Raw genomic sequence first — 24,483 nt, forward strand, 5'->3', positions numbered from 1 at the left:
CATCTGGCATCAGAAATGTAAGAGCATTAGCATATGTGAGTTAGAACTGAATTATATTACATTTCATATTAGGTGAAAAGTCTTTCTGCTGATTACCGCGAAGTGCACTAGCATGTTTCAATCTGATAAAGCGTGTTGGTCTACTTCAAAATAATAATCATATCAATTTTATAGGATCTCGTCTTGAACACGGGTGAATGATTCGAAACAGCGACATATAATTCTAGAATCAATGAGTATTTTTTTAGATGAAATGTCGGGCAAATCTATAACATTAAAATTTATAGAGTATTTTAATCAAGATGAATTATTACGTAAGTTCCACTTGTCTTATAAACTTGCATAATATTTAAATATATCATGTAAATTATGCTATTAAACTGAAGCACTTGAAACTTGGCTGATGGAATATCTTAGAAGAAACATAAACCTATAGGTTTGTTAATATAATCGACGATCTGAAGTGATATAAAATTGTGTGCTAAATAGGCCATTTAAGTCTTAAACGATCTGAAAAGACCAATAGAGCATTGATGATTACTGATTGTTGATCCCAGGATATCTTTTGTTGATTTGTGTTGTTCGGTTGCTTTCTCGTTGACATATGTACCACGTCTCATATTCTTTTTTGATATCTTTTCCTCAAAAACTTATCTTGCATTACACTTTTTATTGGCAGATTATATGATAAAGTGGCTGCAAACCAGCTTACATGTCATAAAAGTTCCTTGTGATACTTAAATTCTTTATTAGCTGTTTCTTTATCTGATGAAAATGCTTTCAATTTTAACGAATAGATTTATAATGCAGAGGTCGGTGATATCCCTAACATCTTAACATGTTAATTAAATTATACAGGCGATGTTATGTAACGGCACGTTCTTTATTATTTATGTTAACGTCCCACTTCTTTTATGCAACTTTATGCAACTTTCAAATCATGATGAAACTGCAGTTTTAAGTTTTGGAATTAGATCTAGACTGAAAAAAATCAAAATACTATGTAAAAGTTTTAAGTACTTTTTCAAGTTTTTATATATAAAAAAGTTCGCTAATGGTTACCAAAAAGGCAAAAGTACTTAGCTAAATAAATGGCTTGTTGATAATAATAAATAAACCGCTATGTAACTTTTGTCACCGGTAAACTACTGTTACATCTTATTCACAATATGTTATCTTCTTTTACTTACATGTTTGTCAGCGGTAAACTATTGTTGCCCCTAGTTTGTAATACTAAAGAAAACACTATGTTATTTTCTTTTAATATTGTCAGCAGTAAACCTCTGTTGCCCCTTGTTTGTAATACCAAGGAAAAAATACTATGTAATCTTCTGTAACTTTTTTCACCAGTAAACTACTTACTTATCCTATTCGCTCCGGTCTGAGCATAAGGTCCTCGCCACTCTGGTCGGTTTTTTTGCCATTGTTTCTGCCTCTTCCCATGTCATCTTAAGGTCTTTTAATTCGTTCTCTGTTGTCCTCCTCCATGTTGTTTTGGGCTGTCCTCTTGGTCTCTTTCCCTCCCTGTGGTGTCCATCTAAGAGCCGTTTCGTTATGCTTGAGTTTTCCTTTCTCAAAAAATGACCAAGCCACCGGAAGCGCTTCTGTGTTATCTCGTCAATTATACAGGACGACTCTGTCATTTTTAGTATGTTGGTGTTCGAGATGCAATTAGGCCAAAATATTCTGCAAATTTGTCAGTGGCAGCTGTGATGAAATGAAGAAAGTGCCCTCATATCTGCTTTCGTAACTCCCAAACATTCACTTTCATACAAAAGAACAGCTTTTTATGTTGCTCTTGTATAATTTGATTTTTGTTTTTCTGCTGTTATGTTTTGATCTCCAGATGTTGTTTAGTTTTTGAAATGCTATTCTTGCTTTTGCCAATCTGTTTTTGATGTACTTCTGGGTAGAATCTTTAGTGCTGATGACTGCGCCCAAAGAAATAAATTTATCATCTTTTTGAATTTCATATCCATCAATCTCTAGCTATAGTTTTCTTTGAGATGAGGTGTTCAGTCTCATTTCCTCTGTTTTCTGTGTGTTGAATTGGTGTCCGGTTTGGCTTGCGAAATGACTGAGTATGTTGGTCTTTTCCTGCATATGATCATGCCGAGATGATAATAAGGCAATATCATCTGCAAAATCCAGGTCTTTTAGTGTTGTAAACATAGACCATGATATTCCTCTTTTCTCGTCACCTGTAAACTACTGTTAACGTTTATCCATCATACCAAAATAACCTGTAACATTTGGTTACTGCTGTCACCTGTAAAGCTCTGCTGTCTCTTGTTTATACTACTAAAAACAATTAGCAATATTCGCAACTTTTGTCATCAGTGAACTTATGTTGGATCTTATTTATAATGCTAATAAAACTGCTATAACTTTTGTCAACGGTAAACTTCTGTTGTCCCTTGTTTACCATACTTATAAAAAAAACACTATGTAATCTTCTGGTAATATTGTCACGATTTCCTCTTATTTATACTTCTTATAAAAACATTTTGTAACTTTTGTCACTTGTAAACTACAATAACTGCTACCTTTTGTTTATAATAATAAAAACGATTTTCACTTGTAAACTACTGTTGCGTCTTCTTTACATTACTAAAAACACACTATGTAATCTTGATATGTAACTTTTGTAACCGTTAATATATTGTTGCCTCTTGTTTACAATACTAACAAAACACTATACTATAACTTAATAAAATAAAATACTATGTACTCTTCTGTTGATTTTGTGATTTTGTTTTTGTTTATGATCATCTAAATAAACTCATCATAGTTACCAGGACTAAACTAAAAATATACGCCAGACGCGCGTTTCATCTACATAAGACTCATTAGTGACGCTCGAATCCAAAAAATTAAAAATGCCAAATAAAGTACGAAGTTGATGAGCATTGAGGACAAAAATTCCTAAAAGTTTTGCCAAATACAGCTAAACGACAAATACACAGTAAATATTACTTGCATATTGCAAAAACACTATCATAAACATAGCTTATGTTTAGCTTTAATCATTATTCCTGAAGAATTATTACAATTCATTGGGTGATATAACTGGTCAGGCCGATATAACCTCAAGTCTCACAGCAACCATTGATCACATGCGATTTAACTCAAGCATCAAAGATCTGTTCCGGGAATTGATCCATCAGATTTTTTTCTTATTCATTATCTTACTTATTAGACCATAAAGTTATATGATGAAGATTAATATTTATGTTCATTTTCAAATTAATAAACCTCAAAAAATATTTATAGAAAAATGTATAGAAACATACTTCATCAGTCCCTGTCCCTATCATTAAGTATCGTTCGTGAACAAATTTAAGAAAAGTTTTTTAATGTTTTGCATCGATTTTGATTCAAGTTAAGGTAATTCAAAATCTATTTCATCCAGGATTTAATTGTTTTTATGAATGAAATATTTTTTTGAACCTTTAGTTAATGGGGTTCAACAGCCGAGATTTTATACTGAATGAGGTGGTAAACACAAATTAACCAAGAATATTGATTAAAAAATTTACGTAGATTTTAATGTTTCACATCAATTTTTCACGACATCAATAACCACGCGCAACGTATTGTGTAACAAACCAAATTGCCAAATACTTACAAAAAAAATTATTATTTCACAGGTAAAACAAAAGTCTTGGTTGGTCTCAAGCAATGACATTTTCGATGCATGATCTTATAATATCAATTTCTTGCACTTTGATTAAATCTATACTTTATTTAACAACTAATGGTGTACCTTAAGGTATAATCACCTGTCAAATTGCTTCTCTGACTTTAATTCTTATGAATAACTATTATAATTGATCGAGGTAACTGCATACATTAACTTTCTTTTCATTCATAGACTGTATAGATTTCATAACCGTAATTTGCACAATTAAATCTTTTAACGAATAAGACATGTAATCTTTAAATGCGCCTGCGTGATTATATTGAATGTACTGAGTTCAAATCCGGAGCACAGGAAATCGGTCGTAATACAAACAATACAAACGAAATGGTCTAGTCTACAAAGCCAGGAGACAAAACAGTCCAATTGAAATTAGGTAAGGAATTAAAAATTCTTTCTGCGAAATGTTTTATATCTTAAAATTTAACCATTTTAAGTACTAGTTATTTTTTCAATTAAGTTTTCATCTTTACATGTCTATTATATAGATACATCACAATTGATGTTACAAGTATATTTAATCAAAGCAAGAAGAGACCGCAGAGTATTCACTTGTCTATAGAAAACACTTAAAGAATAAAGAAGAAAAAGGCAGTGAAGAGGTAAAAATCGTATTCGTATTTATAGTGTTCGCTGATAAAGCTGGGGACCTAACACCAGTTTACAAAACAAAATGAAAGATTCCATTGCCTATGTATTTAAAAAGTTTATACGGACATGTGCTAATGGTTTGCAAGGAATATGTATTATGGAAGATTGTAAGAAATATGTATTATAGAAGATTGCAAGAAATATGTATAACAGAAGACTTAACATCGAGTACCCATCAGATGTTGTAATCGTGTCAAGTTTAACTGAAATAAGAAATCTTCAACTAAAATAATACTTAATTTGAGTAGGAAAGCTCAGTTTTGAGAATATTATTATTTTACTCTACATTTTTCCTGGGTTTTTTTCATTTATCATAAGATTTAATTTTGTTGGTTTTTATCGACACGTTATATTTAAATCATCAGTTATCTGTAAATATTTATTAAAAGTTTGGTTTTTTTTTTAAATTTGATTATCTTCAACTTCGATTCGAAGTATATATTTGTTGCAACAGTATAAATAAAAAAAATTAAAAGTTTTGTTTGTTGACAAAGATATAATATCTATATCTATAAATATTAAAAATGTGTCTGTAAAAACAAACAAAAATGACTAGTGATATTATTGGTGCAATGAAGCAATTCAAACAAGTTGTCTTCAAGTCATATGAAACGAGTGAGTGGTGAAAAATAATGTTTGTTCAATTCTTGAACCAATGCATGTATACATCATAAACTTAGTCCTCTGTGCACGATTTTATCATTATTTTCGCAAATATGTCATATAATCGTCAATTTTTTTCTCTCTGTTTGTTATGATTTAACAAATATGGCTGCTCATTAAATGCCGTGTTTTGAAGTCGAGTTTTACCGATTGTCACCTTATAGTAAACAAATCACAAAAAGCATGGGTATTGAGCACGTGTTTAACATGTATAATCAGATATTTGTTTATTTAAATGACAGATCCATGCGTATTGTGGTCACCGGATCTTTACGAGGAGGGTTACACTCGGGTCACTATGCATACGGAAAATATGTCGGCGAATTGCTTCCTGGAAGCAAGCAATTAAAAATAAGTTAACTTCTTCTAGATGTGGACAAATTAAAGAATTTTCCTCAGAAAAAAAGTATATGTACATAAGTTGTATAATGAAAACTATCCATTTAGTTATAGAAAACATATGCATATTTTTTTTTTAATATAAGGTTTCTTATGGCTTTAAAGAAATATTATAGTTCACATCTAATAAAATGCACTTGTTATATATTTATATATATATATATGACTCACTGTAAATGATTGTTTAAGAGATGATATTGTATGGACAACAGAATCGAATCTACTTGAGAAATAATGTGACAAAAAGGTTATAAAAGCTTATAAAATCTGTATCATAACCTTGTCATTCAATACGTTTTGGCTCCTTGCTTCACATTTCTAATCAAATTTTTTTTCCAATTGCACATACATGAGAGATAAGAATAAAGTTTTTAAATTTGTCTAATCATAATCAAAGAGTTGATTCACATTTGAAAAACATAATAGGAAAACATTCGCAATTATAAGTTAGATATCCTTGTAAATATTATCTGATATAAGCCAAGTGATAAAATAGAAGCGAGGATATATATACATTTGTCATTCTTTCATATAACACAATTAAAGAAGTTTTTTGAAACATGAGTGTATGAAATCACTTTAAATAAAATAAAAATGGGTATCTTTATTTTATCTTCTCTAAAATACTTAAATGAACCAATCTTGCATGCACATAGTACCTTGTGACATTAACGTAAAGGAGGTCGTTGGAATCCTCGGGTCGGTCGTCAACAAATGTGGTCGCATTGCAGGTGACAACAGGAATAATACCCGATTAATAATCCTGGAAAAAAGTACTGATCACTGAAATTACACAGCCAATAAATATTAATTTATATCTTACTAGTATGTCTGCCAGTATCAACTTGCTAAAACTAATTCGTCAGTAGACTTTATTGGGGACACTGTTTTAAAATTGAGTTTCGAATAACATTATTCGGCCGCAAATTTTCTTGTATTTATTCAGCTTTCAAAGAATGTATTGCTTTTTATACTGCACTCGTTCTATTTGAGCAGTCAAAATGCGTTGACCGTATATTTATATGTCATATACAGTCACTGGCCTGACATCACTTTTCCCCATGAATATTTAAAAAGAAATTGTCGAAATTATATTTAATTATTCATACGACCTCTTCGACCTGTTCTTGTTTCCAATGTAAACAACGATGCATTTAACGACTCACACTTGTTTCTTTTAGAAAATTTAGGAAAACACTATATTTCACTTATTAATATTTTTGTTTAACCTATAAATCATTATGTTTTTATGTTTATTGTTGATATTTTAGTCTGCAAACAAACGAATTCGTTCACCATTGATTGCGGTTTTCAACAGGTAATGATGTACATTTCATCGTGTTGTATATTTCTCCGCCTGTGTGATATGAGGCCTTTTAAAGGGGGATTACCCCCAATATTTAAATCAAATAAAAAACATTAACATACTAAACAGCAATTGAAAATGTTTGTTTTCGATTGCAGTATAAAGACAATAATAGTGCATTGACTTGACATATCAACGATGTAAGGATTTAGCCCGAAACGGGGGACAGCCTCGCATTTCCCCGTTTCTAAGTCTCATCCTTATATCGTTGATATGTCAAGTCAATGCAATATTATTGTCTATATATTAATATTAATAGGAGGTTAAGCTGATTTTGTATCTTTAAAAATACTTGATTGTGTTGACTCCATACTGTCTTTTATTTAACATAGCCTGTAGTGTCTTTCGTTTACTTCAGACAATGCCTTTTCTTTACTTAAAATATTGGCTTTTATTTACTTAGGACATTGTATTAATTTACTTTTGACACTGATTGTTAAACGGCATTTACATGGTTGACATCGATATTGAACTGTTTTTACATAGTTGACATCAACAGTGAACTCATTGACTTTGAAAACCGTCCGACTTAACCTCATATAATTGCATATTTCTTAATATTACCATTAGTTAAATAATTAGATCCACAACCAGGGTCATAAACTCTTTATTCTTGGCTGAGGTACATAAGAAATCGTGTAAACTTATTGATACTTCTGAATCTACTGCGTTGTGAGAAATTCAATCCGATCAGACCATCCGTTGGTAATCGATTTGATTCATGTTCAAGTCATAAAACTCTCCGTAATAATTTTAATTATTGATATTTGTACTTTGTCATTACAAAAGTTAAATGTCTCCAGACAGTCTTTGTGTGAGTATTTGTTGCACTTTATTAATATTTATTTTTATATCGAAACATAAAAATCTGTCAATTAAATTAAACACTCTGCATTTAAAAAAGGACACAGTAAAATTTTGATTTATTAGTTATGAAATATTCATTTCAAATGTTTTGTTGAACAATTATTTCAATTTCTAATCGATGTGTATGATAAGGTTAATAAAAAATACTTTAGAAAAAAGCAACACATACTTTGCTCTTACTTCCCAATACTGTATAAGATAACCGACGTTACAAAAATCGAAATATTTGAAAACAAGTCGTTAAAGTCATAAGAAACCACAAATAAAAACAAAATGACTATATTTTTTATAACTCAATGGATCGTTTTCAATATAAAACTTATGATTATAAAACTTATGAACATGTACTTTTTCTAAAGGAAATTCTTTAATTTTTTCATATTTTAAATTAGAAGAAGTTTACTTCATTTTCATTGCTTCCTGGAAGGAAGCAATTTCCCGACATATGTTCCGTATGCAAAGTGACCTCAGTGTGAACCATCTCGTAAAAATCTGGTGATCGCAATACGCATGGATGTCCTTAAAATAAAACAGTATCTGCTTGTACAGTATAAACATGTGCTAAATATCCATGCTTTTTGTTGTTTGTTGACAAACAGGTGACAATCGTTAAACTTTGACTTCAAAACACGAACTTTAATTACCTGCCATATTTTCACAACAAAACTGACCGATTGAAAATAAAATAGACGATTATACGAAATTTTAGCGAAAAAAATGATAAAATCGTGCACAGAAGACTAAGCTTATCTTGTTTGTATGCATTGGTTCAAGAATTGGAATAACATTATTTTTCACCAGTCACTCGTTTATTATGACTTTAAACAAGTTTGTTCAATGATTTAATTCCAACCATTAGATGACATAGTCTCGTTATTAATCGCTATTTCTTTAGAACAATACATGATGTTTCAGTTTCTTGTTCTATAAAACGTATACTTGGGAACTTTGGTGTTCTTATAAACATATGAAGGAAAATCAAAAATATTTGAAAATAAAACTCTGCAACATCAGGGCAAAACATCAGGAATACAGCGTATGATTGATGATAAAACGATCTTCATTTGATGTGGTTAAACATGATGACAAGGGGCGACAAAGTCCTGATTGGAACGTCTTCGGAATTATGTAAATTTCTTTGTGTCTGAACATTAGCGACCAATGTAAAAATCAAATAACACAGGGATTATAATTTGGTTCCAATCTGATGTCGTAGATGTCCACATTTAAGATCATTTCTTTTAAACTCTTAAATCACTTTTTGTGTTAGGGTTCTAAAAAAATCTGAACATATTAGATATAAACACACGTTCAACAGTTACTTTAACCATTTAAATTCAAAGGTGTCAGTCTGTTTAAGGATAAAATGTTAAAGGGCCGTTTATTGTTACCGATCAAAGTATATTGTATTGTAAACTGAGTGTTTTCTAAACCGAGAATTAATTTATTTTCTTACACGTTTTTAGTTTCTAACGGTCTAGAAAGTAAACTTATCCTTAAATAGTATGCTAACACAATTTTGACCTTTATGATTTATGTTTGTATTATTAATTGTATTCAGTTTTGGTACTTCTAACCGTTTATTACAATGATCCACTGATATGACAAGCCTTCTTTTTTAAATCTATTTACATACTAAATTTAAGACGAGCGTGTTGTATGCAGGATCGATTAATGATTTTGCAGATTACTTTGACAGCATTTTTGGTAGTTAATTGAAAAAACTGTAAAATATGCCCACACTTAAGTCTTGAGTTTCTATGTTGTGTCATGTATACTATTATTTAAAATTGAGAATGGAAATGGGAAATGTATCAAAGAGACAACAACCCGACCATAGAAAAATCAACAGCAGAAGGTCACCAACAGGTCTTCAATGTAACGAGAAATTCCTGCACCCGGAGGCTTTGTCTGATTGTCTTTTCATTTTTAGCCATAGAAAAGTTTGTTTTCGTTCGAGAAGTTTGTCTGTCCCTCGGTTCTCTTTCGCCCCTTTTTTTTTACTACGTAATGAAGTATTTGTGATTTGACTTATTTGACCTTACCATTGTCATTGGTTCTTTGTTTCTAACTAACAGTGTCATTTGATTTTATGAAAGGAAAACGAAGATATTACGCTGTGTCTATAACGAGTGTTCACATTGAATCTTGGCGTGCCAGTTTTAGCTGTCACAGTGCAGATTTTCGAACTGGCTATTTCTTGATAATTCTAGTCATATTAGTACTCAATTAGATGTTTAATAATAATAGATTGAACTGGTTATTAAATCGTATCTCGCAGAAGAGACCTAACTTAATATAAAATAACAGACACCCGCGTAATCTTCGGTTATATTATTTCATCCACTTAGTAATGGGATTTTTTTTATCGGTTTTTAATTGTCGAAATTGATTTTTTTATACAGATTAAACTAAATTTGACACCTCATAAATAGTCAATCTATTCTATTTGTTTATTGTTCTTGTGAATAGAAGTTAAAAGATTGAAAATCAGATAAAAGTCAGGGGATTGTCAGTTTTAACAGTTCAACCTTTTAGCGTTATGTGATCCGAAAGAAGAAGAGGTTATATGGACAATTCAGACTTGTTCCGTACTTTTGCTTGTTGTGAACTTTTGGGAAAAGAATAAACTTACTATTTCGCAATACTTGGATACCTGCCCGTCAATACACATGTATAGACTTTAGGTAAGATGACTATATCTATTACTTTTGATTTTCATGTTTGAGTGCATGTAGACGGATAACATTCTAGCCTACGTCGATCAAGATACTAGTACACAAAACTCCTGTCAGAAACTGGAGTGTGGTTAGCTTGACAATTATGTGTAGGATTGGACCGTCATTAACATTTTCTTTCATACTTCTCTACATTCCGTCTAGAATCTAAAGCACGTTTTAAATCTTTTATTACATGTTATTTCAGTTCTTCTTTTTTTAAGTTGTTCTTTTTAATATTTGGTTAAATTTTTGACATTAAGGTTAATATTAGGTGCATAATATGTAGAATCAAAGTGCTTTTAATCAAGGATTTAAGTCACAAAACACACAAAAAATGACATGTTCTGGTAAAAGCTAATATTCAAAGTCTGATCTTTTTCTCTCGTTAAGAGACATTCATTTAAAGAGGTTGGATCTTTTAATTTCATATGAAGAGTCATAAATGTCCCAATAGTTCGATAGGTCATGCACTTCAAGTTACTTTATGAGGTTATTCAAATATAAATGTCATGTACATTGTGTAATAGCATACAATTTAAACAGAGAAAAGCACTTGATCTGTTTGTTGTGCATGCAAATTAAATGCGCACAACGATCGACTTATTTTAAATCCATCTAATTTGTTTGATATCTACTCTAACAATGTACTTTCAGTTTCATTTAAAACAAATTTCGTTTATTACACTGAATTGTAAACAGATTGTAAATATTGACGAACATTAACTCAGGTTACGTCAGTGTTATCTTGAAATCTCTAAGAAAAAAAGTACTTTCTTGGTCATTATATAGAAAGTTATTCACCAAATGCAAGACCCTTCACTTTGTCTAATTTTTAAAGCCTGTACGTATTGCAACAGGTTCTTTCCTTGAACATATACCCTTGTCTTCATGTGTCTTTAATTGAATTTGTTTGGCTTTGGCAGAGGCTTCTACGTTAGGGCAAATTTCAAAACATGACTTAGTTCCGATCAAACTCGTTCCACGCCTATTAAGGTCAAAGTGTTACGTGAAAAAGTATATATATTACACGGATACAGACGTTCGTGATATAAAAGTGTTGGTTCGATTTCGAAATTCGTATAAATAAATTAAAAGGCAGTATTGATATTCTGAGCTCATCTGGCCCCTATTTCTATCACATGGCGTATGTCGTCTATCATCATTCGTTAACTGTTACAAAATCTGAATCTGAAAACCGTTTCTCAATTTTGTCCATTACCTTGAAAACTATAAGATCTAACGATACTTAATATTATTTTAAGTCGCTCTGGCCAAAATCGTCAGTCAAGTCGTTAAAAGAATTTTTGTCCTTTATAATGAATTTCACACATTCAAATAAGCATTTTTACAAAAACTATATAAAAGATCTATAAAAGAGATAAACTGCAAACACAAATGTTCTGCAATAAAGAGACTTTCAATCTTGAACTGTATTCGGGGCCTTTTATAACTGACTATGCGTTATGGGTTTTGATCATTTTTAAAGATCGTACGGCGACCTTTAGTTGTTAATTTCTGTGTCATTTGGTCTCTTGTGGAAAGTTGTCTCACCATCACAATCTGACAATCATACCACATCTTCTTTTTTATATCTAGTAGATGTTTCGTTGTAAATTGCCATTATTTAAGATGCATATGGACTCCAGTGAGCGTATACGTAACAGGCTCTTTCACAAATCTAGTTAAGATCATGGACGATTATCACATGCATGATATCTCAAGACAAAAGTTGGAAAACTAAAGACTTAATTATTGTTTATACTTCAGCTTATGAACACATCGAAGTGGTAAAGTATCTCGTACTCAGATAATTTGAAAAAAATACCAATTGGATTTGCCATTATAACGTGTATTGTCTTACTGGGGTAGCTTTTAATAGGGTAATCGTGTGTAATTCCATGCTCTCTAAGAAACGCAGTCAAGCATTCCACTTTTATCCGGTAAAAACAATTAGCGCTGATGGCAAGTGCACAATAAAAGCTGATAAATTATTAAAATTTCATTGTTACAGTTCTTGTATACTTATGTACATACTATCACTTCATGGTATAATGACTCAAGTTGAAAATTTCCCCACGAAGCGTTTCGACCAGATTATTATCATTCATCTCAATCCAACACGCCATGTTACAATACTTTTTTTTTATTGAATTTTGAGTTGTTAGTTGATGAAGTTGGAACTGTTAATTTATTAACGATGGTGTAAGTGGAATGCTGGTCATTTCACTAAGAAGAATATTATTGTGTTGATGTACCACGAACAAACAGTGAGTCTTTCTGTTGTATTTTGTAAATGATGTATTAATTTTTTTAGCAGTAATAGATAAAACTTGTTAATTTTAATTCGTTATTAAGTATGTTTGTTCATAAACTGCTAATCTAAAATTTGCATCATTTAAACTTAATTTTGAAAAGCAGTTGCTATGGAGACAAAAGTAACATAATTATTCATTTGATAGGATAAACATACAACAACAAAAGTTAAGTAACAGGACGGGTAGTAGGATGTTCATCCCGAATGCAGAAAACGTGCTTAATAATTTCTAACGAGCTTCTAATAGTTAAACCTTGTATAAGACACAGCTTCGAGAATTGGGTAATTAATCAACATGAGCTAATAACATTTATTTTTGTGTGACCATTTAAAATGGTGGTAGCAGATATTTAAAAAAAAAATCACATAAATTTTATTTAGGTAAAATAAGTTTTTTACAATTAAATTTGAAAGACCAGAATGATGATCCTATCATGCATGAAAAATGTATTTCTTTCCCAAAAGTATGCTTTAACATGATTGTGGTGACTTGTACAATTGGAACGGTTCAAGGTAGGCATGTGTGTCGTTGCTTTTCTCACCATTTTTCTAGACTCGCAAGTTCTAACCACTCGTTTATTCTGTGGATACATTTATAACGCGTCTGGCGTATAAAATTGTAATCCTGGTACTTTTGATAACTATTATAAGGTTTTCAAATTTTTCATACTTTTTTTTTTAAACAAAAGTATAAACATGTTTTACTTTCACATCTGTGTTTACTTATTTTAAAAACACTGAATCACAAAATTCGAAATCCGGGATTAGATAATCAACCGCATGAATCCTGTGTGTTTTTGGTTTCAATTTAAATCAAGATTACATGTTATTTTAAGGGGGAAACACTTTCTCATGCTTTTTCACTTAATTATTTTTAATGTTGATATTCTGGAAGACCGCAGATGGTACAGCTTGGTATATTTACACGGTATTTTACTTTAATTTTTCAATATTTATGCATTTTAATGGCTACACAATGTTAAGTTAGTGCAAGTTTATTAAATACGAATTTGTATTCAAAATTAGTCTGACGATAAAAGAATGTTACTGAAATTATACAACAGACAACAAAGTGTTTTCCCAACCTTGAAAAATAAAGTTTCACAATAAAAGTATAATAAAAGAATCTCAATATTTTAATTATTAAACAAACCAGGATAATCCTATGTAATACTATTGTAACACACATTCATTAAACATTCACATTTTACTAAGCAATTTAAAATAAATCTATTTAAAACGTCTCAATCGGTAGGATATAATAAAGTCTTCATTTATCTAATTCTGATGTATGATTCCATACGCAGACATTTAATAACACGTGGTGTTTCATGTCCATTTGGTAATACATGTATCAGTAACGTAAAAAACAAATCTAAGATAAATTGTGCTTCAGAATTTCGTGTTTGGTTAAAGAGACTCACTTCATAGTATAAATGTTATACTAATACCAATGAATTTTGCGTGTGTTTGTATTTTGCTTGTCATGTTTTGCTGCATAGCGCACTGTCCATAATAAATGTTTTTATTTGCCTTTTTCATACTCATAATTTTTTCCAAGGTATCAAACGGATATTTGAAAGGATAATATTCCTATTTCTTACATTTTTTAGTCTTCAATTGGATACATAAGTCCTAACGAATCGACTGTAATCAATTTACCATATGAAAGAATACTCGCAATTGACTAAAGCAAGCTAAAGTATACATTATCTGCTAAAACAAAATCATACTTTTACAGTTGTTTGATATCGGAGACTTGACATAACTGTATATTCCATGCACAACGTCAGCAGCACAGTGGCCGTGGTCTTATTGAGATCCTTCTTATGGTGCATTTTTTTGTAATGAAAATATTGCGAACATGGAAAATGAAAAGTCATTGTGAACACGCACATTCAAACTTACTTAGAATCATACACCCCATACAAAGAAGCTGCTGACAAACCATCTCTGACAAGGGCAGGAACATTGACAAAAGGAAATAAAATGAATAAAATTAAATGTTATTATAAAAATTCAAGATGATATAAAACTTTTTGGTAATGTCTATTATAATATTTGTAGCTTCGAAGGTTTGAAAAATGTTGTATATTATATATCATTTTTAATACATGTACAAAATCGAAGAAATTACACCGAACTCCTATACATGTAGCACAATGAAACTGAAAATATAACTCAATTTTTTTGTTTAAAGTGACGTTTCTTTTTGTATGAGAACCAGGATAAGCGTTAGTAAAGGTTTGTGTCGTTTGCAAGAAATTACGAATTATTCTTCGTTTTTCAAAATGCCTAATCTTGTTATTACTTTTCCATTTAATTTGTGAAAGAACCTGCACAATTTATTTTAATCTACTTTGTCATTTTAAGCACCCTGCTTAATTACATGGATTTATTTCAATACTGTTGAAATTACATAATTCTGCAGGGGTGGTCATATTGCTGTTATTAACTGTAGAGAACAAATTGATATTTATTTGTTCAAACAATACCCGACTGCTTGTATGGTTACATGTAAGATCTCAATCAAAACTGAACAGGCAAATTCTTTTATCTTAATACTAAACTTAATACTAAAGCTTTTTTTATTGTTGGATATTTTTCATCCATTACAATGTCGGTGGAAATAAATGTTTATATGACAGTTATTGTATTTTGTTTCACAACTACTTAAAGTCACTTCAGTAGGTATATTATACTTTTATCTGCCCACTTTCCCTGCATAAAACTCTGAAAAAAATATAGGTGTGCACTTAAAATGTAACAACGCGAAGTTCATATGATATAAACATTCAAAAATTTGGAATACTGAGTAGGATATTTACTTATGTATAGGAAATGCATGCAGATAACTATCAAACACTAGTACAGATGATAAACACAGGGCTCTTCTTTGTCGCTCGTCTGAATCTTTCGCACCTTCAATGGTCACTCTCGAGTATGTACTTATTTTCCTTCACAACTAAAATCTCTTTTTGTTAATTTTGAATTTGCTCATCATTTTTTTCCTGTAAAACTTAGATCATTTCTGGCTACTATTATTTTTGAAGGCCTTCGACTTCTATTTAAATAGGTTCAATTTTATTGTTTTTGTCATTAGGTTGCTTTCTGATTGACCTATTGTCAGATGTTTTTGTCTAATTTTATACATTTGTTTAGTATAATTTGAGTAATTTAATATACATATATGTACTAGTGTGAAGAACTTTTAACTTTCTCTCCCATATTTTGATTGAAAGCCAAAAAGTAATGCATTTCAAAGGAAACCATGTGTACTCTTTTTCTAGAGTAGGTCAATGAGTTCAACCCTAACTAGTCTTTTTTAATTTCTGGAATAGGTCAACGAGTCTATTATTCAATCCTATCCTGTCATTTTCTAGCTTTATCTAGATTTACTTAATCCTTAAACACATTCATAGGTCTATTTAAAATAGTAAGTATCTTAAGAAAATCCTAAGAGTAAAAGCTTTGCTACAACAAACTAGGGCCGTAGACAAGTTGTAACGATGCCAAAATCAGACAATTACAGATTAGTTTATCCTTGTTTCACACAATTATTACATGTCAATGTCACACAATTGAAATACGTTACGTTCAATATTCCTTGGTCGTTTTGTTCCTAAATATATCAGTAACTAACCTAAGGTTGTTAAATTTGAGATGTGTTCTTTACAGAAAGAGAAAATGCTTCTTATGAGCTGTAACTTATCACAAAGACAGGCGTACCAAATTACAAACTTGGTATAGCATAAATCGAGAAACTATTTCAGTTCGTTTTCAGAATTAGCTTTGTCTTAATTTGAAAAAAAAATGTTTTGTTTATACCTTTCACGCATACGTAATAAATAGGAGATTAATTTTACCAGTATCAATCTTTAAATTAAAATGTCTTCTCAATTTAAGGATAATATTTTAATGAACTGATTTGGTGGCTACTTCAGTTCTATGAGTTAAATGGCAGCATTTATATACTAGATTCAATAAATTACACTTGTTAATCCACAGGTTTCTGTTTTTACATAACAATCGTCTTAAAATATTAAGTTTATACTTTAAATACCTGATAAAATGTTAATATGCGATGACAAATTATATTCGAGGTGGCCTGTTATAAGTAAATATATTAAAATTTTCAAGCAAACAAATTGAAATAGTTGATTTCATAACCTTACACGGCTCACCTGAACGTTAGTGGATTATAATATTTAGGTTATTCTCATAATAAGGTAAGAAGTATATTCCTTTCTTTTAGTCAAATATAAACAAGACTTTTTAATTTTTTGTTATTATGGTTAGTTGGTATCATTTACGGCAAGTTATGTTTGAAAACCCAACGAACAGATTGTGATGCGAAAAGTTTCTGCTTGATATTTTGAATGAAACATAAAAGTTCTTATGAATATCAAGATAATGATGAAGAAATATAATAGATTGCCTCTACCAAGTTAATTAAATAAAATCGCGAACGTCATAACATTGAAACGGAGTTCATTTTTGTTTTATATCAAATACACACGCTAATGCATGGGATGAAAGTTCTTTACTGAATGGATTCAGTGAACAAAGGAGGGTATTTTTACAACAGTGGTGGTCAAAACCTAGGTCCAGTTTTATAACATACAATGAACGAAGTTTGAACTATGAATGTGATTTTGTAAAATTATCTCTCGATGGTAATTTAAATTTTATTATCAAAGAATCAGTAAAGAGTAAACGAACAAACAAATTAACAAAATCACTTATGGAAAACTGTATAACCCTGTAAATTACTGTGAAGGCGTGTGTTTGACTGATATTGACCCTTTCTATTAAGAATTTATTGGAATATTGTCAGGTAAGTTTTGTTTGCCATTTTAACAATCGCATTTCCAAACCATTAATTTGATTTCATCTTTAAAAAATCGGAAGTATTTCATTACTACCACTACTAAGTCTAGACCCGTTTAAAAGTACTTCACGAGATAATTGTTTATTCAGATCAAATATACTTAACTTTCTAACCCTGTTTTGTTGAAAAATAGAAAACAGTTTAACAATGTTAATGATCACGAACGTCAATTTATTTTATCAATATTGTTTATGTAAAAAATATTGAATTTAATTTCATCTGGCCTAATAAAGATCGATTCAAATTTAACTCAATATACCAAATGGCAGACGTAAAGCTGTAAAAATTTCATGCTCTTATAGAACCATTCCAAATTCAACTATAAATCAGTGTATGTTTTTTTTAATGCTTATTTGTTTTCTGCGAAAAAGGGCAAATAATTTTCTCTCCTTGATCCAAAACAACGTTTTTTTTCAAATTTCCACTCAGACCCAAACCGTACGGTGCTTTGATGAAAATATAATCAGCTGCATAGATAATTATATAAAAGCAGAACGAAGAAGTAGAATATAATAAAAAGAGGCATGACAAAAAAATGCTACTAGAAATGCAAATTTTGGAATGAAAGCATTTAGATCTCGTCCTGTAATAGTGATGAATTTATTTTCAATTCGTCTATCACAAAATTGTATCTGAATGCAGGCTTCAAGCATACAATCACTATACGACTGTCATTGTTATTTGTCATGAGTTTTGTATGATATTGGAGGTTCAATGTGGCAATTTTGGCTAGTTTTCAAAGGACTCATTAATTGAAATGGCAATAAGATACCAAGAAGCACATAGTAATCATTTGATTAGCTACATATACGTTTTGTTATTTCCTAAATAAACATTTTTGTAATTGTTTTCCTGTTTATTAGAACTAAAATTGTAACCGAATCTGAACATTTTTAGTGCAAAAAAAAAGTTACGACTTTAAAAAACAAAGCTAGTTGTGGTATGTGTTGTATTGTTGTGTCATTGCATATCTATCAATGATGTCTCTCTCAAATCTCCATTTCTTTCTGCATTCAAATTTTCTTTCTTATGTGGATGTAATGTCAACAACAAAGATACAGCAACCAAACAATGGTTTAGATTTGTGATTCGGGGCCTTTTATAGCTGACTATGCGATATGGGCTTTGTTATAAGAGACCACGAAATGACTAATTTGAAACAAAAACGAAAAAACTAATGACCTGCTAGTAGGCCTTCGTTAGTTTATGTTTCATTGTTATTTGGTTAGTTTCTATTATTACATATCCTGACATCGTATTCGGACTCGGAGTCTTTTAAACTGAGTTTAACCGTGCGTATTACTTTGTTTTTCTTCATTTGCTGGAGGTATAGGGGGAGGGTTTAAAACCTGTTAAACCCCGCCGCTCTTTTGCGACTGTCCCAACCAAGTCTAGATTCTCTGGCCTTTGTTATTCTTGAATGATTTTAATTTTACTTTTATACATTTCGGAGTTTAGTATGGCATTCACTTTCACAGAACTAGTACATATTTTTATTTATGGGTCAGCTGTAGCAAGCCTCTGGGTGCGGGATTTTCTCAACGTATTAAAGACACATTGGTGGCCTTCGGCTGTTTTCTGCTCTTTGGTCGGTACAACAACAAATGCCAACCTGAGTCCTGACTAAGGACAGGCACATATAGCGGGTAGAAGAGGTTTGAACCCTCCCTAACCTGGGACAGTGATGCCATAATACAACAATTAAAAATCTATAAAAAATCTGTTGAAAAGAGCTAGTTCTTTTGTCATTAAACGAATGCCTTTAGTTTTTCTCCAATTAAAAAAGTAGGAACATACTGAACAGTTGTTAGTATTCTAGTAAGTATACATTGAGGTCAGTGGAGACGAACCAAATCGTTTTTAAATAAGGGTGTAAACACATACATTTAAAATGTCTTCAAATGGCATTAAGTATATCAAATAAATTTTACAATTAAACACACAGATATTAAACCCATGAACGTATAACATAATGTAAAGTGTGAACATTTATAGCTGATCAAATATTTATGTTTTTTTTCTGTTATTGACCCACGATATCCATTATAATGTCCAAGGCATTAATTCGGGACCAATGGATATTAACAATCCTAATTCTATTAAATCTGGACAATCCTACCATAGAGAAATCCGATTTATGTCAAAGAAGTTTAAATCTAGAAAAGAATTATTAAACCTACATATTGTTGATACTATATCTTATATAGATTTTAGAACTAAATATTGAGAAATACCGAAGGTAGGTAGAATAGTAGTTAACTAATTCAAACATTGCAATTTTTACTTTATATTTTTTGGTCAAATTGTGTTTTTGTTTCATCTCTTAATAGTTTTGAATAACAATTCTAATGAACAATTGCATGATGATGAAATAACTTTTTAAACACATAATATATATTCAAAATAAATTGTATTTGTGTATGTCATTTAAAAAAATCATTTCACGGTTACTTTTAAACACACTTATGCTAGATTTATTTACTGATGTCCGTACGAATTCTTACTTTTTAAAATTTTGATAATAGTCATTAACATTTCTATTATAAATTTTCCATAAATCATTATTGTACATAAAATGACACTAAATGAGGAGTAATTTACTATTAATGATGTATTTAAAAATCGTTTATCACAAATTTTGACATGTTCGTTTGATTTTATTTTTATGAAAATTGTATGGACGTAATATTCAAAGAAAATGTCTCGATCTAATTAAAACCTAGCATCGTTCCCGTTTTTGATATGTCGGGATATATATCATAGATACTTTATTCTCTAAAAACTAGATACAAGTTCACAGAGAAACATACAATATAAATACAGACACAATAGTTAAGGTAAACGAATACAGTAATTATGATGACATACATGTTAAGTAACATGTAGAATTAATGATATACAAATGTACAAGAAAACGCGATCAATGCGAGATCGGGTTTTGAATAATATTGAAAAGGGCTGGACACCTACAAATATGTAACTGTCTCTCTATTCAAAATCAAGTTGCATACCATTTAAGTAAGATACTGACTAACAGGTGGACTGACCTCAGGGAGTGAATGTTAACCGTCTGTATAGGCCCTTCATGTTTATGTACTTTAGTATCAATCTATTGTCCACTTGGACCTGATATTTACTTCCTTCTTCTCAGAACATTGTACCGACACATGGGAATATATTATAATATACACGTATTAAGGTTTGTCTGAAAGGGATTATCCCTCGCGAAGAAGTCATTTATTTTTAATTCATCTTCTTTCCAGCGTAGCAATCAGATCTGTAAATTATTTATTATTTTCCATTTCAGGAGTTGAGAGAATGGTTTTGTGAATGAAATGTTAGTTTGAATAGAACATTTAGTTTGTGTTTGCAAAAATGTCGTCTCTTCCTAAGCAAGAAAAAAACAGTTTTCCGCCCATTTCGAACCGACAGAAATTGAGCACCTCTAGTAATGAACATGAATTAGAAAAGAGTACAGACTCGTACCGTAAACCAGATAGTGGTCGAGATAATGAGGATACATGTGCAAGTCCGGTGTTCAAACTTCCAACAATCGAGCGTACTAAATCAAGGAGTATTTCGAGTATATCAAGTCCTACAAGTACACTTGGATCTCGTCAGTTCTCAAGGGATAGCAAACCGAGCCGACGCTCAATTTGTAGATCTCCGAGCTGTCCATCAAATATAAGATTAGCTAGATCAGATTCTATAAATAAGGATAGAACGGATTCGTTTATAGAAAATAGAGTCTATAATCATTTTCCCCTACGGGAAAACGAAGACGACAATGTTAAATTACCAAGTATTTTTAGAAACGCTTCTAGTTTACCAATATCTCCAAGAAATTCGAGTTTATCGAATAAATGGAAACCGGACAAAGAAAATGGTTACGTTTATAGTTTACGGAGAACAGAATCGTTTCAGGACAGTACTAAAGAAACAATAAACCACGAACAACAACAAACTCACGCTTTATTGTTGCCAATGCGAAACGTAGACAATGTTTCAAGAGCAAAAAATAAAAAGAAGAAAAAATTTCAAAAATCCCATTCCGAGAGTTATGAAAATACAATGCCTGAAAAGGAGAGTAGTTTAGGACGATGGAGTGGGTTTGAAAATGACCAAAATAAAATAAATGGTTCTAAAGAGTGCTTGATTGAAGGTACTGTAACCGACCGATCAGTTGAAATGGTAAGCGCTAGAAAAATGAAAAAATGGATGAAACAACATCCATCAAAGGAAGGCCAAGTTAAAGCTTAAATCAAGGTCATGTTAAAGCTTAAATCGTGCTCATTGTACATATGTTACAAGCAACGCATAATTCGGGATGTGTGCAAATAAGATTTTACTGTGATATCCTTCGTGATTATAGTTAATCAGTTATGATTGCATTTAAATGAAATTAATTTTGTTGATGACTATTACGATGTAAAACTGTTAATAACACTGCTATTCGGAATGCCTCTTTGTTGCCGAAAATATTTGGTGCAGACTGTGTCTTGTTTGACAATTGGAATCACTGCAGTGTCCGATGTTGTCCTTGTGCACAGTATTAATTATACCATTTGATGTTTTTGTATATAATTTATAGTGCAAATATATGCACGGAGTAAAACTCCGTTAATTTAAATTATTTTGATTTCTATAATTTTTTCAGTGTATAACACCGGGCATTTTGACTAAAAGCAGACCCAAGAGTAAAACAATTGTTACAATCATATGGGACTACAAGTATTTGATGATTGGTAGTTAAAGGTTAAGAAATGTAATACCGTTGTATAACACGCTAAAAATCGTTTAAATGCTCAGATCTGGCGGCTATAAGTTTCTTTCGAAATAGACTTTATTTCATCAATCATATATATGTACCTTTTCAAGTTCAATTTTTCTGCTGTGTATAAGACACCGAGACTTTAACATAACATGTGGAAAAAAATTATTTTGGAAATTCCCCTTAACTTTCAATGAATAGTTGTGTCACGTATCTAAATGACCTTCTTGTGACCTCAATCTTTGATTTGAAGGTCAACTTATTCTTATTTTGGATAATGTCTTTCTGGGTCATTATTCTACCCTTTTATTATAATTATAATAGTTTGATATTTGACCATATACTTTATTCAAAGACGAACTGTCGCATACTTTTGAATTTGACTCATGACCCCAATGTGGAGTAATTGAGTTTGTAGAACATTTGTTATGTTCCCCCCAACACTTATATATTCTTGACATACATTACTATACCTTTCTATCATACCAGTTGTCTTTTGTGGGTAATTTTTCTCTCTCAAATAAAAACTGTTGAATATTTCAGAAATTCTTAAGCACTCTTCACCTTTTTTAACGTGCTGATCAAGCCTTTTGGAAAGACCTTGTTTTCTAATGTCCTACCTTGTTTCCTTTTATTTTCATTTCCCAACTATTTATTTCTTCGATTCGTATGACAAGAACATGTTAACTGCTCCGTATGGTTTTACATTTGAGTATGCCTTTCTGTCCCTATTGATGGTTGTTAAATATCTCCAATACTATTCTGAGTAACCCATCGTGGTATTATATATGTTATCAAGTACCACGATAAAAGCTTCCCAGTGCACAATACGTTCTATCCCTGGAGGTTAATCAACACCCCTTATATCAGAAATTAGTATACAAATTCCAAAGTACGTGCTAAATTAACTCACCATAGATGCCAGGACTAAATTTTGTATATACGCCAGACACGCGTTTCGTCTACAAAAGACTCATCAGTGACGCTCGAATAAAAAAAAGTTTAAAAAAAAAAAAAAAAAAAAAGCCAAATAAAGTACGAAGTTGAAGAGCATTGAGGACCAAAATTCCTAAATGATTTGCCAAATGCAGCTAAGGTAATTAATACATGAGGTAGAAAAGCCTTAGTATTTCCAAAATTCTGAATTGTGTTAACAGTTAACCATATCAATGATAATTAATGTCTTTTCCACACTAAATCATATACTAGATTACTAGAATATTGTTTAACGGTAAGACAAAACCTAACCAGTGCACCATTATAGTTATGTTAGTTGAGTTAATGGCATGTCCTTGATATCATTTACTGTTTTTACATTCTTCAATTATTATTAATTCTACCTCTATAGAAATTAGCAGATATGGTATGATTACCCCTGAAAATATTTCCATCGAAAGATCAAAGACCATGAATTTATACAACTACAGATCGACACTTAGTCTTCAGAATGACAAAAACCGAAACCAAATGCTAGCAGTAAGACAAAAATTATCCCCGATAATAAACAGGAAAAAATTACAGCATCGAAAACTGGTAGTTATAGTTCCGACGCGTGTGGGCATGCCTCCATATATCTTTCCAAGCCATTGGGAAGTAATCGGCCTGATGAAGGTCAAAACTAGAAAACATTCATCGAAAAGAACACTCTTATACAAAATCTGACCGGCTCGGACCGTTCGCTAGCCTTTGACGTCAACAAATCTAAAGGAAAGAATTATTCAGCAACTACTTTGACCCTGTAGGTTGGGATTTTATTGACTGTTCATAAACCTCTTCATATAAAAAATGAATTATACAGAAACGAAATTCGGAACATGCACACAAAATGTACTAAATTGAGTTACAGTTCGTAAAAGAATATTTAGTCATTTTGTACCATCTGCTGTCTAGCAGCTGTGGAGTGGATTTGTTGTTAAGGAATGCCCCTCTCTATCTATTATACATAAATATATGCTTTACATAATTTCATTTTTTACAAGATATATTACGTCAGACCAATGCATTGTTTGATTATGTTGATGTCACGGATAAACCTATTATATACTACATGTATCAAACATTATCAGCTGTAATATTTTAATTCAATACAGGTGAATACTTCGAACACAATACAAGCGATCTAAGTTTCATAGTTAAACAAT

The 24,483-nt window shown here is 31.1% G+C and overlaps 1 protein-coding gene across 7 annotated transcripts; it reads left to right on the top strand.

The window, feature by feature from the left end:
* The first annotated feature begins 3,928 nt into the window (after positions 1–3,928).
* LOC134711961 (uncharacterized) lies at positions 3,929–22,201 on the top strand. Of its 7 annotated transcripts, none has more exons than XM_063573006.1 (2): positions 3,929–4,076; positions 20,879–22,201. In XM_063573006.1, exon 2 carries the CDS (start codon positions 20,947–20,949, stop codon positions 21,829–21,831), a length of 885 nt encoding a protein of 294 aa, XP_063429076.1. In that variant the 5' UTR covers positions 3,929–4,076; positions 20,879–20,946; the 3' UTR covers positions 21,832–22,201. The 7 variants fall into 7 exon arrangements, with proteins under 7 accessions (XP_063429076.1, XP_063429082.1, XP_063429079.1 ...); XM_063573012.1 differs by lacking the exon at positions 3,929–4,076 and adding an exon at positions 7,521–7,593; XM_063573009.1 differs by lacking the exon at positions 3,929–4,076 and adding an exon at positions 10,118–10,333.
* The last annotated feature ends 2,282 nt before the right edge of the window (positions 22,202–24,483 follow it).

The sequence above is a fragment of the Mytilus trossulus genome, chromosome 3 (assembly GCF_036588685.1).
Source record: "Mytilus trossulus isolate FHL-02 chromosome 3, PNRI_Mtr1.1.1.hap1, whole genome shotgun sequence".
NCBI classification, from domain to species: domain Eukaryota; kingdom Metazoa; phylum Mollusca; class Bivalvia; order Mytilida; family Mytilidae; genus Mytilus; species Mytilus trossulus.